At 44.1% G+C, this 17348-nt stretch overlaps 1 protein-coding gene and 1 long non-coding RNA gene across 2 annotated transcripts in view; both read left to right on the top strand.

Moving 5' to 3' along the window:
* The window catches only part of LOC137445217 (uncharacterized), a 35932-nt gene extending 34861 nt beyond the window's left edge, over positions 1–1071 (top strand). Inside the window, exon 4 of the long non-coding RNA XR_010988370.1 lies at positions 430–1071. This is a non-coding gene — a long non-coding RNA (uncharacterized lncRNA). The remainder of the gene's footprint in view (positions 1–429) is intronic.
* A 5977-nt stretch (positions 1072–7048) lies between these two features.
* NPTX2 (neuronal pentraxin 2) lies at positions 7049–16990 on the top strand. Its single transcript, XM_068146750.1, has 5 exons — positions 7049–7637; positions 9143–9359; positions 13226–13470; positions 14906–15085; positions 15481–16990. Exons 1-5 carry the CDS (start codon positions 7185–7187, stop codon positions 15706–15708), a joined length of 1323 nt encoding a protein of 440 aa, XP_068002851.1. The 5' UTR covers positions 7049–7184; the 3' UTR covers positions 15709–16990.
* The last annotated feature ends 358 nt before the right edge of the window (positions 16991–17348 follow it).

The raw sequence follows: 17348 nt of genomic DNA, 5'->3' as shown, positions 1-17348 counted from the left end.
GAAAATCTGTGATTGCAGCCTGGCCAAATAGAGTTAGCATGTTGACAAGTAAATGCAGTTTTGACAGTTGTAATCTGAAAAGATTCGGGCTGATTAACTCTTCTCACACACAGGTACCTCAGTGCAAATAACCTTTCCAGATCCAGAGTATGAAATACCCTGCACTGGTCAATAGTGGAGCTGCTATGGATTACTTTAAAGCAAAAAATCCTTCACAGTCTAACAGCTGGTGTAAATAAACTAATCTCCAGATTCAATATCAAATCTGCAGCCTGGCCCTAGGTGTTTTGTCTGAAATAGACTTGGTGCAGAATCCTTAGATAGAATTACATAAGCTTTTATTTTGTCATTTTTCTTTGGCCAGTCTTCTTCCATCTGTGCACATTTCAGTTTCTTGCAAAAACTCTCTCTCTCTTTTTTTCTTTGCAGGGTGGTGGTGGCTACCAGAACTCTATGGAGCCTCTCCATGGATCATTACTTTGTCACACTCATTAGAACTTGAGAAGAAGCCTATTGAGGTGACTGAACATCATCTCAGAGTGTAAGGTGCTTTGGTGTCTCACATGTCATGTGGGTCAAGACATAATGGCATTTCTAATTGTCAGCCACAGAATGAGTCACAATGTAGTGAAAGGAGGAGGGAAATCCCTGTAGGGAGAGCTCAAGGTTATCACTCCACTTTTGACAGAACTGAAAAACTAACTCACTGACATGAAAGACTCAGCTGCTTCTACTGTAAAGTTCTCTAATGGAAAGGCACTGAAAGTTGTGCTGCCTTTTGTCCTGGATTTCTACTCTCTCATGTATTCTTTTCTTTTTCTTTCTTTGGCACAAAGTGGGTGCATCACAGTTGATTCTGTGGATTCTGGCTCAGAATCCAAGTGTTTATTTCTGGTGTGGTGACTTCAAAAAGAGGTTTAATTTAACATATATATGTGAATTTAACATATATATGTGAATCATTGCAGTGATATAAATGACTGACACAAACATGTACTTGTGATTTATACAACTGCATCAGTCTCAAGCTGCGCCAGGGGAGGTTTAGGCTGGAGGTTAGGAAGAAATTCTTCATAGAGAGAGTGATTGCCCATTGGAATGGGCTGCCCAAGGAGGTGGTGGAATCACCATCATTGGAGGTGTTTAGGAGGAGACTTGATAGGGTGCTTGGTTGCATGGTTTAGTTGATTAGGTGGTGTTGGATGACAGGTTGGATGTGATGGTTTTGAAGGTCTCTTCCAACCTGGTCTGGTCTATTCCTATTCCTATTCCTATTCCTATTCCTATTCCTATTCCTATTCCTATTCCTATTCCTATTCTATTCTATTCTATCATTGTAAGAAACCAGAACATTCCAATAGTATGACAGTGCAACACACAATCATAGAACCGATTCAGCTTGCTTATGTCTTAACATGTGATATATTGGTGTAAAATTGATAACTTTATAAATTTTTTCATGATTTATGGTTTATTATTTATGATAATGTACTGCTGCCTGCTGGTCACTCAGAATGAAGACTGATATGGCTTTCAACATGAAAAAATCTTTCCCAGTAATGTTGGCAAAGATCTCAAAGATCATCAAGTCCAACCTGTCACCCAAGACCTCATGACTACTAAACCATGGCACCAAGTGCCATGTCCAGTCCCCTCTTGAACACCTCCAGGGATGGTGACTCCACCATCTCCCCGGGCAGCACATTCCAATGGCTAACAACTCTCTCAGTGAAGAACTCTCTCCTCACCTCGAGCCTAAACTTCCCCTGGCGCAGCTTGAGACTGTGTCCTCTTGTTCTGGTGCTGGTTGCCTGGGAGAAGAGACCAACCCCCACCTGTCTGGTCCACCCCCACATGTGGTCAAAGGTCACAATCTCCTGGCCAGCAGCCAGGAAACTCTTCACCTGCTTTGAATTGTAGGACTAAAAGGATTTCAGGAAAGTCCCATAAGCTTCTTAGCTTTAGAGACTTCGCAAGAGTTGTTGTGGTACAAGTGAAATTGGTCTCTTTTATTTTTTTTTTGGACAAAGTGCTACATGCTTAGGGAATTACTCTGTTTAATTTATTTATTAACTTCTGGGAGTTGTAATGGCAGCCCAAGTAGAACTTTCTTAGAAGCAAATGGATTAAATGAACCAGTATAACCCAGCTAATATGAACACTAGTGCAAATAATAAGCATCAGGTGAGAGTGTGTCCCATGGTGATGCACGGACAGACAGGAATGGATGATTCCTGCCTGGCCAGTTTATAATCTAGTAAAGCTAGGAAGGAAAGGGAATACTGTGTGTGGAATGGAATGGAATGGAATGGAATGGAATGGAATGGAATGGAATAGAATAGAATAGAATAGAATAGAATAGAATAGAATAGAATAGAATAGAGCTGGTTGGAAGAGATCTTCAAGATCACCACGTCCAACCTATCATCCAACAACATCTAATCAACTAAACCATGCAATCAAGCACTCCATCAAATCTCCTCCTAAACTCCCCCAATGATGGTGACTTCAGAGAGATGAGGTGTGAAGCAATGTAAAGTTTTGTTGTTTATTTTGTTTCAAATGTCCTTAAGGCCAGGATGTAAAATGTACATACTGACAACGTTGGACACTTAGTGCTTTTAAGATTGTCACTGGGCAGTTAAATGCTTAATTTCCATTATACTGAGACCTGAATTTCCAAGTCAGCTATAAAGATGATCTGAACCTGGATCCACAGGTCTAAGTGAAGATGAGCCTTTCAGATAATTAAGCCAATATTTCACTGCACATCTGAACAAGAATGAGTAGAACAAACCCAAAATATTTATAAAAAGCCCCAAGCCAACCCAACCCAACCAACCCACCCACCCAAAAACCCCACCACCCCACCCACCCAAAAACCCCACCACCAAACCCGCAGCCTATCTTTCATCTAATGTCACTTGCAAACTGCATTCATAGAGTCATTTTGGTTGGAAAAGACCTTCAAGATCATTGGGTCCAACCACCATCCAACTCCACTGATTCTCATGCTAAACCATGTCCCTCAGCATCACATCTCTGCATCTTCCCACACCTCCAGGGACTGGGATTCAACCACCTCCCTGGGGGAGACAAAGCAACCCTCTTTTCATGTGTTTTGATGTATTGTGGTTGGCTGGTTTTGTTTCTTTGGTTTTTCCTTTGCTTGGGTTTTGTTTTTTTCACAGAATCATAAATATATACACTTCAAAAATTAGGAACAGTCTCCTAATTTACCTAGAAGTTTTTTTGCAAGGTTGTGTTAGTGATAGTGGCCAGAAAGAAGCACGTTAGCAAAGTTGAATGTCAGATCTCCTTAATTTCAGACCTTCCTCCTAAACACAGTATCTGAAGGGGGCCTACAGGAAGGCTGGGGAAGGACTTCTCAGGATCTCAGGTAGTGATAGGACTAGGGGGAATGGAATGAAGCTGGAGGTGGGGAGATTCAGGCTAGATGTGAGGAGGAGGTTCTTCACCATGAGAGTGGTGAGACCCTGGAATGGGTTGTCCAGGGAGGTGGTCGAGGCCCTGTCCCTGGGGGTGTTTAAGAGCAGTCTGGACGAGGCTCTGGCCAGCCTGATCTAGTGTAGGATGTCCCTACCCATGGCAGAGGGGTTGGAACTAGATGATCCTTGTGGTCCCTTCCAACCCTGAATGAAACTATGAAACTATGAAACAAACCTCTCATAGTGCTGAGAATCCAAAAGCATTTCACACAGACTTCGAAATTCCGGTATTAGATATTACAGCTGCGCATCAAAGACAAAGGCAGCTAGCAGCTAGCATGCAAATGGTGCTTCCAAAGAGAATAAAGGCCTTTTGAAGGCAGCAGAATCTGTCAAAGTGAAATTAAAAATTAAAACTCCATTCTGTGGGCTGCAGAGATGCTAGGCTGCCTGACAGCCACAGAGGCAGGGTGTTTTAAAAACCTCACAGGTGCGATAGGAAGTTTTCTGTACTCGCTGTGCCTCGCCCTCTACCCCGATCCACTTTCATGCTACAAGTGGAATCTAATCTCTGTGCCTATAAACTGTTCGTCTCGCTCATAAGGGAAACCCCCACTCTCATTTTCAAGTATTCAGCTTGCTTGTGGCTTAACATGTGAGGTATTGGTGTAAAATTGATAACTTTATACATTTTTTCATGATTTATGATTTATTATTTATGATAATGTTCTGCTGCCTGCTAGTCACTCAGAATGAAGACTGATATGGCTTTCAACATGGAAAAAAAACCCCACTGGCTGCAGACAGAAACTGTTTCAATAAATTATTACATGCATTAAATTTAGGTCTCAGAATCTGGAAGTGAGGTAAAGTGTGTTGTTTGGGTTTTACTTTTGACAACACTGAAGTGCCACAGAAAAATAGAAAGGATGGTAAGAAGAATAATGGATGGTGCCTGCCTTTCTCCATGCCCATCCACACTGAAGCCCCTCTTGTGCAGTAACTGACATTCCCGAGTCAGTTTGTGGGGATTCTCCCCTGTCATATTGACCTCCTTTGGCATACATAAACTCTACAGCAATAAAAGACAACACTTCTGTTGTCGTGAGCAATTTGCCATCATACACCTCACAGAACTTGGGAAGTCAGATGTTTATTGCTTGGTGCTGCTTGTATTCAGGCTCAGCTTGCCTGAATAAGAGCTTGTGACAAAAATCTATCTATAATTAAAGAAACCCTTCAAGCTATACGTTACCTGAATTTGAAAAGAAGCAATGCCTTTATCACTGTCATGCTTTGAGTCACAAGACTGTTTGGAAACAGACTCTGAGCTGTGAAGTGGGTTTTAAAATCAGGATCAGAATTTTGACTTTTATTTTTAAGTGATGTGAGGTCATTTTTGTAGGGTACCATCACAAACCATGTTATACAGGGTGGAATCTATGTATGTAACAACAACTGCCTACTGCTGTCCTAAGGTAGGATAATGGGGCTTAAGGACAGCCAAACCCTGCATTTTGCAATTATTTTATGAAGTGTTTTTTTTCATACTGCTTCACATGACCTTCAGGTGCAATGGTCTAGAATGTAGTACAGATGTGACTGAATATTCTTACATGTTGAGCAGAAGTATTGGTACAATATTGCATGTAGGCTTTGATGTTTCTTGGACTTACATGGACTGACAAGGCACTGTTGACAGACAAGATGTTCCTAGTGTGCTTACATGGTCCTCCTCATTGCAGCATGCAGAATTTTAATCAGCAAAATGATTAAGCAATGATATCCTGTTGATTTCAGGGGGAGTTAAATGTCTGACCAGGAATTAGTCAGAGCCTTTATACTGGAGCGGGTACTTCTTTTCTTTCATTCTATTCATCCAGGTAGTACAGTCTCCTGAGACCTGGTTTTCAGATAAAAGGAGTTCAGACAGAAACTGGAGCTTCTAGTCACTTATTGAGCTTCATCTGTCCTCTGTTCTTTCCCATTGAATAAGCAACACAAGCTGCATCTCTCACTGATGTAGCTTAGCAGGGTCTGCAGTCAGCTATGACTTACATGACTTTCAAATGGGCAGTGCTAGAGGAGTTGAACAAATAAACTGAACGCCATGAAGCCATCAGATTAAACTATCAGTGTGATGCATGCTCTTTGTGACTTGCTAACTCATTCTGTAACTAACCAATTTACAGTTAGCAAAGAAACCCCAACCAAACCAAACCATCCCACAAAAAAAACACCTAAAAATATTTTCAATCATGTATTCTTTATTCCTCGTTTTTATTAGCTATTATTTTAGAAGTCATCTGTGTCATAATAACAGCTACTCACCCTATGGAAAGGATGTCTTTAATTTCCATATATAAACTTGCTAAAACTCTGATATCCTACTTAAAGGTTTTAGAGTTCCATGAGCAGCCTCTGCTGATGCATGAGGAAATTGTTTCTCTGTTTTTCCAGGAGAGGTAAGTTTTCCTTGTGTGTCTGTGAGAAGCTGCCAAGAACTGTTAACCTGAGGTTTGTGTGGCACTTGGAAAAATAGACAAGCCTTCGTGGATTATAAATCTAAAGTAATTGTGATCAGCGTTAAAAATACTGAACATAGCTAAAATCACAACGGTCTTATGGTCCAACAGTAGTCTTGTGGTACTCTGCACACCTGAAGCTCCTTCTGAAAACGCCCTTGTCCTTCCTCTCCATCGTAAAGTTGCAAGTTGCGTACTGGTCTGTAGCTTGAACGGTATCTGCTGTTGTGACGGCGTTATCTTTCAGCTCACAGAGGTCGTTACCCCAGGCCAGCGGTATCCCCAGCTGCACTGGCAGAAAGGAGCACAACCAGCCAGACGAGGGGAACCGGAGATCCCCTTTTCTTGGCGCTGGTTGGATCACATCAAGATACTCCGTCCAGCTTTGACCTTTACAATACAAGAAAGGCATGGACTAGCTGGAACGAATAGGGCAGAAATCACTGAGATGGAATCAGGGTCTTCATTGTGGTGCGTGGTGGGAGGACAAGGGACAACGGGTGTAAACTGAAGCGAGCTCAGAGTCGACAGTGGGAGGAGCTTTTTCCCCGTGGGGACGCCGGACCAGAGGCAGAAGCTACCCGTGGAGGCGGTGCAACTGACATCCTTGGCAGTTTTCAGGACCTGACTGGATAGAGCTCTGAGCCTCCCGGTCCGATTCCGGCTGGCGCTGCTGGACCAAAGACCTCCCGGGCTGCCCTCCAGCCTTTATCACCCGTCGAACGGGATGCCCCCGCCACCGTCCCGCTGTGCCGGTCCCAAGGTGCCCGCTGATCCCTCCCATAGGTCCCCCAGCATAGCCCCAGGTTCCCCAGCACAGCCCCAGGTCCCCAGCACATCCTCGGGTCTCCCAGCATAGCCTCTCGTCCCCGGCACAGCCCCAGGTCCCCTAGTACTGCCTCTGGTCCCTGGCTCAGCTCCGGGTCCCCCACCAGAGCCGCGGCCCCGGGGACCGCGAGGCGTCAGAGCTGGCTGCAGCCAACCAGCGCTCTCGGCGCCAGGCGGGAGCCCCGCCCCCGCGCCCCCCCTGCCTATAAACAGCACGGGCCGGCGGCGAAGGCGGGAGCGCTGGGAGGAGTGCGACGGAACGGGACCGGCGGAACGGGACCGGCGGAACGGGACCGGCGGAACGGGACCGGCCCCCCTCTCAGCGCGGCTCGGTCCCCGCCCCGCTGTCCACTCCGAGCTGTCGCCTCACTCGGCGGCCAGGATGTTGCCCGTGGTCGCCGGGCTCCTGCTCGCTGTAGCGGCGGGTGGACGGGGGTCGGCGGCGGGGGATCCGGAGAGCCCGGCGGGCAGCCGTTTCGTCTGCACCTCGCTGCCGCTGGACGCAGTCGGCGCGGGCTGCCCGCTGCCCCCGGTGCCCATGCAGGGCGGCGCGCTGCCCCCCGAGGAGGAGCTGAAAGCCACAGTGCTGCAGCTGCGGGAGACCGTCCTGCAGCAGAAGGAAACCATCGGGAGCCAGCGGGAGGCCATCCGGGAGCTCACCGGCAAGCTGAGCCGTTGCGAGGGCACCGACGGCAAGTCCGGCACGGGGACGTGGAAGAAGGAGCTGGGCAAGGGCAAGGACACTATGGGCGACCTGCCGCGGGACCCGGCGCAGGTCATCGACCAACTGAGCCGCACCATGCAGACCCTGAAGGACCGGCTGGAGAGCCTGGAGGTAGGGCTGAAGCGCGGGGTGGCCCCTTCTGGCCACCCGCCTGGAAACTTGGGATCGCTGAAGCTGTGACGGGGGCTTGGACCACGGGGTGGGCACGGCTGGGTGCGCTTAGTCTGTCTAGAGATCCATTCGAACTAGCCGAGCCCTGGGAATGGGTTGCTTGGTTGGCTTGTCTTGTTTTCTTCATTATTTCTCATCTCGCTTTAATGTAAAAAAAAAACCCTGAAGGGCTGATCTGTGAATGTGTTCTTTCTCTGTGTGGGGAGATCACGATTTTTCTGTTTGTAACCAGCTTAGGTTCTGTATTAATATGCCTAAATAGCTCTTTCTGGGAATGTAACTTCATGGGGCATGAGGTATAAAGCTGGTATCATGGGGTATGAAGTATAAAGCTGGCATCTTGGGCAATAGGACCACGCCATATGGTGCTGAACAGAGCAGTGGTGATGGGGGGATTGTGTTGGGCAGACTGTGAAGATAAGGTGGTGTGTTTAGAGCTGACATAGAGTAAAAAGAACCTGATTCTGCATCCTTTTGAATAGACAGGGAAATTCCTCCAAGCCCACCACCGAGAAATGATTTCCCTGAGCCTTTGGACAGCTCCCATGGCTGCGGAACTCATAGAAATATTTCATGGAGCATTCCCCCAGGCATCGTGCTATAGATCTTGTTTTGCTTTCCACACCCTTGAGTGCTACCTATGTGTCCTCCTGCTGCCCTCCAAGCAGTGGTGGGTTTCCTGAGGTTATGCTGTGAGGTCTTAATACTCTGGACTCCCATTTCAAGTACAGTTTTGAATGGTACAGTAGTAGAAGACCCTCTTGCTGTCTGTTATGAGGCATTTTTTTAGGGTTGCAGAAGAGAAACTGGACTAGAATAATATGATAGGTGGGACTGTTGGTTTCTTAGTATCCTTGAAGATACCAGCATGGTTTGAGAGAGAGCATGGGAGCTGTTTTGATTTGATTGTATGGTTTTTTTTTAGTTTAAATAAAAATACTTTCAGTGGCTAGTACTTACAGTTGATCTGAAGAACATCAGACTTCCTTGCTTTGCAAATCAAAGCTGAGGGAAGTTTTACTGGGCAAATTTGCTTTCCAAGTAGCTTAAATTTCAGTTAAAAAGAAACAGTTTTCCATTTCACTTACTTTGGCAATATCGCTTGCAAGCAAGTAAAGCAAAAACTGACTGGTGTGCCACATGTATCCATACTAATGAAAATGCATCAGACTTGACTCTCTACATTGATTTTATTGAGCTTAAATGTAGGAAGACTCCTTCATATGAAATACTGGAAGCCTCTAACAACAGTGCCCTTTTGTTGTGGGACCTGTTTGGCTACAGTGCTGACAAAAGCACTGAACACAGCAAGTGCTAAAAAGCGATGCCTCTTTTGTACTTGCTGGAGAACTTGGTGATCTTGCTTTGAGTCAGGAGTGGATCTGTGCTTCACAGTTTCTGGTTTAGAAATGACTTTGTTTTAACTCTTCTCATTTCCCCCCAAGCACCAGCTCCGAGCCAACGTGTCCTATGCAGCACTGCCTAATGACCTTCGAGAGATGCTTCAACGGAGGCTTGGAGACCTGGAACGCCAACTCCTGAGCAAAGTGGCTGAGCTTGAGGATGAAAAGTCTTTGCTTCATAATGAGACATCAGCCCATCGTCAGAAGACAGAGACAGCCTTGAATGCATTGCTAGAAAGAGTGTCTGAATTAGAAAAAGGTAATTTGTACAGGCTCTAAGCACTTCCCTCTGCTGTTAATTTTTACTCCCTCCTTCTAGTGCAGTGATCTGAATGAAGGCCTTGAAAGAAAAACAGTTAAGACTGTGGACTAAATAGCAGGAGACAGTGCAAATGCTTGGATTGGTTTTCCTTTTGTCACAGGCTTCTGCAAAGCTGTCTCTTAATTTGGCATACGTGGGTGGTTAGGATGAAACTCTTCGTGTTTGTGGGATGGAAAGATCTATAAACATGTGAGTGGAAATAGGAAGAAGTATGACATTGATGTCAGGTAAATACCCAGTAAGTATCAAGTACACATTTAAGTAGAGCTGTCTTTTTTAATTTGGACTGAAAGTCACACAGGCTAAATTTAATTAACACAATTGCCTTTGCTGCAATCAGTGGCATTTTATACCATAACCATTGCCTGTTGCTTTGAAAGTGCTGCTGGTGGTCTTTACTGTGGTTGCTGGCTGTGACTTTGGGTACCTGCAGATGTTTGGACTATGTCCTATTCCAAGCATTTAGCCTCCAGAGTTTACAGTAGATTACTCTTGGTGCCACTGGGGGACACTCTCTTAATCCTACTTGTTTATTCAAATACTTAGATTAATTATTACTGAGATCTCAATGCTTGAGTAGAGCCTGCTTATTTGAATTACAGTTGCCCATGGAAATGGACTAAACAACAGAACTGTCTTGCCTATATGCACCTGCAGAGTGGATTGTGTCAGGCTATAATACCAGTAAATGTCACTGCCCAATCTTTAGATGATCTTCCAAGGTGAATAGGCTCTCTGCTTAAAAGCAGCTTAATGGGCATGCTTTCAAAATGATGCAAACATGCACAGCTCATGAATTTTAAAATGCAGCCTAATGGATCCATCTGTGTAATATTGGATCTTTTGTGATATTTTTTTTCTTTTAAAGTGTGAAGGAGGGGAGAATAGAGAGAAGAGCTCCACTGGCTCTCTCATTTCGGTGTTTCCTGAGAGCCAAGATAAAGCCTCTGCTGCAACCAAAGTTCTGGAGAGTTAATGGCCTGTTAATGCCTTATGTGGCAAGTATTGCTAGTCCTTGTCTCTGAAAGATGTGACTCATATCATCAAGCCATCAGAAGGAGAAAAAGGAGTGATGGAAGAACAAGAATGTGTAATTTAGTTAGGTTATAAATAGCCTGTTCCCACCTTTATTTTGCTGTGTGAGAAGAGAGAGCTGTGCTAAGTCTCTAGGGAAGTGAAGAATTTGGGCCAGGAACCAAGACACAGGCTTTCTTTACTTGTGTTACTTTTTTATGCCTTTGGTTCCTCTGCCAGATTGAGGGGAGGCTAATAATGATTTGAGAATTTAATGACTGTATAGATTAAATGCAGGCAATATTTGAAGTGATCTGACCTCTTTTGAAAATAGCACTTCTGTTGTGCTTGTGTTTTAAAGGCCAGATTGTTGAGCATCTCTTCCTGACAGCTAACCAAACCAATGTCATAACCTCCTCATTGTCCTGAGACTCAATAAACAGGCAAAACCTAACCTTACAAGGTGACACTACAAACTGCTTTTTATCTGTAGTTGTGAGAGCTGTGCTTAGCTAACAGTGGGGCAGAAGAGTTTCAAATCTGTACAACTGCTGTGATTTCCAGAGTCTCCTGGTAATTCCTTCACTGGCTGTTTCCATCAACAGTAGATAATGCATTAAAACCAGGGCTGGGTGGAGGAATGATCCTGCAACTAGTAGTGCCTGGACTTAAATGTGATTCCCAGCTTTGCTGGAGACACAGGCAGGTCACTTGCTGTATCTAAATCTAATTTCTCCATCTCTAAAAGGGAATAACAAATCCATCACGGCCAAAAATACTTCAGATGCTCTTGGGAGAAGGATTGTCTTACCCTGTGTGTGTGTGTGTGTGCCCATTGCCCAGAACAGGAGGATCTTATTAGCATCATTTGGAGTTCTCAGTGTTTTCAAGTCATGAGAACAAACTGGAAAACAGGAAAAAAAGATGAATACTGTTTGTTCTTTTTCAACCCATTATTGCTTCCTTAATTTCTTTCACAGAGTGACTAATGCTCTTAATAGAGTGTTCTTCTCTTTGGTTTTTTTTTCCCTATTGAGATTGGTTGTGCCAGCCTCGTGGAGGTTGCTCAACAGTAGCCCTAAGACCCTGAGGGTTTTTTTTTGCATAGAATTTGGAGTGTTTCAGGTTTGGGTCTGTGAGTTCCTCAAGACAGATGCAAGCATTAGGCCAGCTTTTTCTTCTTCCACCCCCTTGCTCTGTGAAAAATGCCATCAAAACACTTCAGCTGCTTCTGAGAATGGGAACTGAGGGAATGCCAGGGGGTTAAAAATTGCACAGGAGAGAATTGTGGCAACCTTTTGTGGCAGCAGCTCTTCATTTCGCTTGGAATCTGAAGTTGGGCAAAGGGATTGAATTAGTTTCAGGCATGTGAGTTAAAGGAAATGAGAGGGACCCAGAAGAGCAGGTTGATGAAAGGTTGAGGGTGATGCTGTACTGCAGAACTGTGGGGGTTTATTTTGTGGCACAGTGTAGGATTTCTCTTGAATTCTAGCAGATTACTTGTAAGTAACTACATCAGGAGTGTGCACAGTGTTGCACCTTTAAAAAGTTTTGGCTTTCAGAGTTCTCAGCTTCATAAACCTCTCTGGAATATCTCACTGGTGTTTATCACATCTTCTAGGGAAAAAAACCTACAGAATGTCTGCTTTTGTTATTTTAAGACATGCTTAATGTTTTCATAGTTCATAACCTTTTACTGCATCTTTCTTCAGGTCACTTGGAACTTGAGCTTTGTGTTTGTGTTCAGCTCTCCTGATTTGTCTATGGGACAGAAATCAATTCTATGGGACAGAAATCAAAAGAATTTAATTCTTTTTTTTTTAATGGAATATGTCATCACATTGCTGTTTGAGATTGGACCCCCTAAATGGGAGCACCACCCTGTTTTCTCAGCCATCTATCTGTGAAAATAACCATTGCTTGCTTTCCTGTGTGGCAGAAGTAGGAAAAGCAATACTGGTTTTGAAGCGTGGTGATGCTCTAATAATGAGTATGCCACAGAGTCTGTGTTTAGTAACAGTAAATATCTTTTAAAGCAGTTTGAATTGCTTGAAATAAGCAGCCATGAACTAAGCAATGATCTCTTCCTCTCCTAGGATCCTGGACAGGCTGAGAGAGTTGGGGTTGTTCAGTTTGGAGAAGAGAAGGCTCTGAAGAGACCTTATTGTGGCCTTCTAGTATCTGAAGGGGGCCTACAGGAAAGCTGGGGAGGGACTTTTTAGGGTGTTGGTTAGTGACAGGACCAGGAGGAATGGAAACAAGCTAGAGGAGGGGAGATTCAGATTAGATGTTAGGAAGAAGTTCTTCACCATGAGGGTGGTGAGACACTGGAACAGGTTGCCCAGGGAGGTGGTAGAAGCCCCATCCCTGGAGGTTTTTAAGTCCAGGCTGGATGTGGCTCTGGGCAGCCTCATCTAGTGGAAAGTGTCCCTGCCCATGTCAGGGTGGTTGGAACTAGGTGATCCTTGAGGTCCCTTCCAACCATGACAATTCTTTGATTCTTTCATCAGGAAAGAAAATATTAAACAGCCTCCCCTGAGCTGTCTGCCATCTATTCATTGGCTCTAAGTGAGCAGGAGCAATAAACTTGCACGTATGAAATCTTGTTGCATTTCTCTGTGCTGCAAAATCAACGTTCGGTCATACTGCTTCACTATACTGTGTGTGTACCTGCCTAATGTGATCAAGAATGGCAAGATTCTGGGTACCAACTATATTGCTTCTTAACCTGAATTACAAACACATTGTTTTGTTTAATGTTAACGTTTTCTTCCCCAATGTAATTCCAGGTAGCAGTGCATTTAAGGCGCCTGATGAATTCAAAGTCTCCCTTCCTCTTCGCACCAACTACTTGTATGGGAAGATCAAGAAGACTCTGCCTGAGCTGTATGCTTTTACTGTATGCTTGTGGCTGAGATCAAGTGCTTCTCCTGGAATTGGCACTCCATTCTCATATGCTGTTCCTGGGCAGGCTAATGAAATTGTCCTCATAGAATGGGGGAATAATCCAATTGAGCTGCTAATTAATGACAAGGTGAGAATCGACTAACTCTTTATTGTCCACATAATCAGAATAAGGCCCAAACCCTTGGCATCTGCCTAGTAACTCTTTCATTCTGAGAGGAGCAAGCTCTGGGCCTTTGCGGGGGAAGTGTTTGCCTGTCTGTTGTCCACCATTTGTTGCAAGGTCATGGAAGTTATTGAAATGAAGTCAGACTGTACACGTGTTTGTGTGGCGAGACAAAGCAGCACAGCACTGACTTGTGCACACACTTAAGCATGTCCCCTGAATTTACAAGCACACCTTGGCTTCTTGGGTTTTGATTTGTTTCTATTTTGTTTTAATGAACCAGAAGCAACATTTGAAGCCAGACTATTGCAAAATCTGTGACAGCTGCAGTACTTCTGTCTTTCAAATTCTGCCATTCAGATCCATTAACATGAATTTGGCAGAAGACACAGGGCACAAAGTCTGTGATTGTGGCTGGTTCTGTTGTGTGTAGGGACTGAAGATCAGTTTAAACACAAGTTTTTTTCAGACTTTAGATGCATAAGGCAGCAATTGTCTTTCACTGCTTCATGGTGTGGATGGTTTCTGACAAGCTTCAGAATGAGGCTTGGGGAAAACAAGTCATTAAGGCTGATTGTAAATACTTCCCTTCTCCCCACCTTCAGTTTTGTTTCCTAGTAACTTGCTGCTCTCTGAGGGATCAGGTGTTTACAGGTCTACAGCACAGCTCAGGTGGTTCAGTCTTGTGGCTGGTTAAGGACTTGTGACAGTCTTATCATCCTCCCAGACCAATACATTAAGTAAAAATCCAATTTTAATGTATTTATTTTTAATGCTTTGTGGAAGAGGAGGAAACTTGAGTCTGCTTATCTTTAGCAATAGCTTGCTCTCTTCACTGTTTTGTCAGTACTATTCATGTTCTGTGAGGCTTTTCTTTCTCCCACATCACAGCTGCTCTGTAGCCCACCGCATTTGTGTCTATGTTGACGTAAGTTTCTCAGAGCAAGCTCCTAAAGGAGCATAATTCCCCCTTATGTGGAGCCCCACTAGCAGCTCACAGAAGTTCTACTGGAACCAGGCAGATTCATTCAGAGCTGTTAGTGCAAATGCTGTGGGCAAACTCCAGATTTTAAGAGAACCTTAATGTGAGCATTGGATGGAAAGTTAGGACTAAACACTGAGGATTAAACAGCAAATGCCACAGGTTAAGAGAGAGGGTTGATAGCAGCTTAGACTCTAGTACTTGTGTCACTTGAATCCAAATGAACAATGTGAGCATCTAGAAGAAAAAGCATGGCTGTGTTCCTGAATGCAGGAGAGCTGGGACAAAGTAGAATGATGTGTACTAACCTCTGCCTCTGCAGATTTTGCTTCTGGGGACAGAGTATATGCTTTAAAATGTTGTGTTCAAACTGGTAGCCTTGGTTTGCAACTTGCATTAGCCTTTGTTTGTTTGCAGGTGGCCCAGCTCCCTCTCTTCATCAGTGATGGAAAATGGCATCATATCTGTATAACATGGACCACCAGAGATGGGATGTGGGAGGCCTTTCAGGATGGAGAGAAGCTTGGCACTGGGGAGAATCTTGCTCCTTGGCACCCAATTAAACCTGGAGGTGTCTTGATCCTGGGTCAGGAACAGGTGAGTGAATGACAGTTACGGGGTTTAAAAAGAAATAAAATCAATTCCCCTCTCCAAAAAACCCAGTGTCTGTGAGAAAATTCCTTTGTTGAACTCTTGGCCCTGTTGTATATGCACTATCAGAAAGATGAAACCAAACACTTCATGCAATCAGACCCTGGTATGTTTTGTTTCTCATATTAAATATGCAGAACATTCACCTTGTAGCTATTCCTCTTCCCACTCTTAATGGTGCAGTGTGTCAGTGATCTGAATAATGCCTTGAATTACATCCTTTGAGCTGGAGTGCTGGCCACTAGCAATGTGTGTCTAGGGAGGAGGGTCTTGCAAGTTTGAAGAAGGAAATACTGAAGTAACCTGATTCTCATCTAATCTGAACTCTTGTGTGCTTAAAGGACACTGTAGGAGGAAGATTTGATGCAACCCAAGCCTTCGTTGGAGAGATGAGCCAGTTCAGTATATGGGACAGGGTCTTAAAAGCTGAAGACATCATGAATATTGCTAACTGCTCCACCAACATGCCTGGCAACATCATACCCTGGGTTGATAACAATGTTGATGTGTTTGGAGGTGCTACTAAATGGCCTGTGGAGACATGTGAAGAGCGGCTGCTAGATTTATAGCTGCAATCATTTCCCATCCAAGTGCCCCTTTAGTAGGACAATCTTCTGTGCAATCTTAAGGCACTTATTTTTCTCTGCCCTTCCCCAATCTTAACTCCTCAAAAGAATATTAAAAAATGAAAAAAAAAACCCAAACAAAAAGAGTGAGTAAACTGCCTCAGTGCAAAGATAGCTGCTAGTTTGGGTCATTGAGCCTGACAAGGAATGAAGCACTCCTTGGCTAGAACTGCCCTTGCTTTCTTATGGCCAGAACCAAAAATATGCTTTGGTCTGCAGCAGCCTCAGTTGGGCTGGAGTTTGGTCCATCAGTGCTGGCAGGGAGGGGGAACAGCTGTGCACACCTTACCTGTAGCACTCCTTGTGACAACGTGCAGTGCTGACGCAGCACCAAGATTAACAGGCTGAATGTGACTCCTTCCTTCCTTCCAGACTAGCATCTCCCCTTTGAAGTGAAGCCATTCTTTTTTTAGCCCTTTTTAAAGAAGTCAGTTAGTCCTTACACTGCAGTGGTTATGGTGCAGCTGTGGGTAGAGCAGAACAGCCACTGTTGGAGTGCAAGGGTCTTGCTTTTTAATTTGCAGACTAGAAATCCTTGTTTTATGATTAAAAGGCAATGTATTTGAGACAGGCTTCTCTAGCTCAGTTTGAAGAGGGGGCTGTGTGATCAGCACAGCTCCATTGAAACAGATGCTTCAGGTGAGGTTCTGTCCCAAAGCCTGTCTTTCCCTAGCCAGGATTCCAGCAGACATGGATTAAAGATTGTATTTGTATTTTCTGTAGGCCGAATGTACTGAATTCATAGTGACCTGGCCTGTAAACTTTTTCTCCATCCTTTCTCTTACTTTAGTCATTGTTGTTATTTTTCTGTTTCAATAGCCAAGCTGTGACTAAGTGAATTTCCATTTCTGTTTTGCTTTGAAAGGCCTTTTGATGAGCAAGTGCCAAAGTTCAGTTTTCAGCTTGCTGAGAATCGCTCTCGATTTTTCCAGCCTAAGTCTTCTGCACTGTTTTCTATGTTATTCTGGTGGTCCTGTGTGATATGGAAATGTGCTGTTCTGTCAATTCTTGTTGACTGTCTCTTCTGTAAGCACTGGGCTGACTACTCCCTTACTTTGTTCTTTTTTAATGACCATTTTCTCTCAATATTTTGCTGTTTCCTTGGCATTGATGTGGCTACTCGGTTTGTGGCTCGCAGATAGCAAATGCACTGTACTGGGAAAGAGTTAATACTTTTGTTATTGAAAAGGACAAAAAAAAACAATATTTAAATGGGGGGGAGGGAAGGGAGGGAAGGGAGAGAGGGGGAAATTTATAAAGCTAAATATCATATTTTATTTTTCATATGTTTGAATTGTAAGAACAATATGGTGACTGTCCCATTTGTAGGATGAAGTTACATATTTCCATTGATATGTAGTATGCTGTTCTTAAAAGCAAATTCTTATAATGAACTTTTAATTAAAATGCACTGTAAAATGAGTCTTTTAATTCCTTTATAGTCACACAAGACACTGGCTGACTGGTCTCTTTCATAGCTGCTGTCTCTCTAGACTGATAGACCTGCAGTCCTGTAAGGAGCTGCATTCATTCCCTCTTTGTCTTAAATCACAATCTTCAACCAAAAGGGCCTCAGCTGTGTG

The sequence above is a fragment of the Melanerpes formicivorus genome, unplaced genomic scaffold (assembly GCF_026170545.1).
Source record: "Melanerpes formicivorus ecotype bairdi unplaced genomic scaffold, bMelFor1.0.p_v2 SCAF_14, whole genome shotgun sequence".
Taxonomy (NCBI): domain Eukaryota; kingdom Metazoa; phylum Chordata; class Aves; order Piciformes; family Picidae; genus Melanerpes; species Melanerpes formicivorus.
Note: the sequence above shows the minus strand (reverse complement) of the source record. Positions and strands in the feature narration are given on the sequence as shown.

Bases quoted from the DNA above. Each gene is read 5' to 3' on its own strand.
- NPTX2 (XM_068146750.1), top strand. From the start codon at position 7,185: ATGTTGCCCGTGGTCGCCGGGCTCCTGCTCGCTGTAGCGGCGGGTGGA. The intron at 7,638-9,142 runs GTAGGGCTGAAG...TTTCCCCCCAAG, and splicing joins ACCGGCTGGAGAGCCTGGAG to CACCAGCTCCGAGCCAACGT. The intron at 9,360-13,225 runs GTAATTTGTACA...ATGTAATTCCAG, and splicing joins AGTGTCTGAATTAGAAAAAG to GTAGCAGTGCATTTAAGGCG.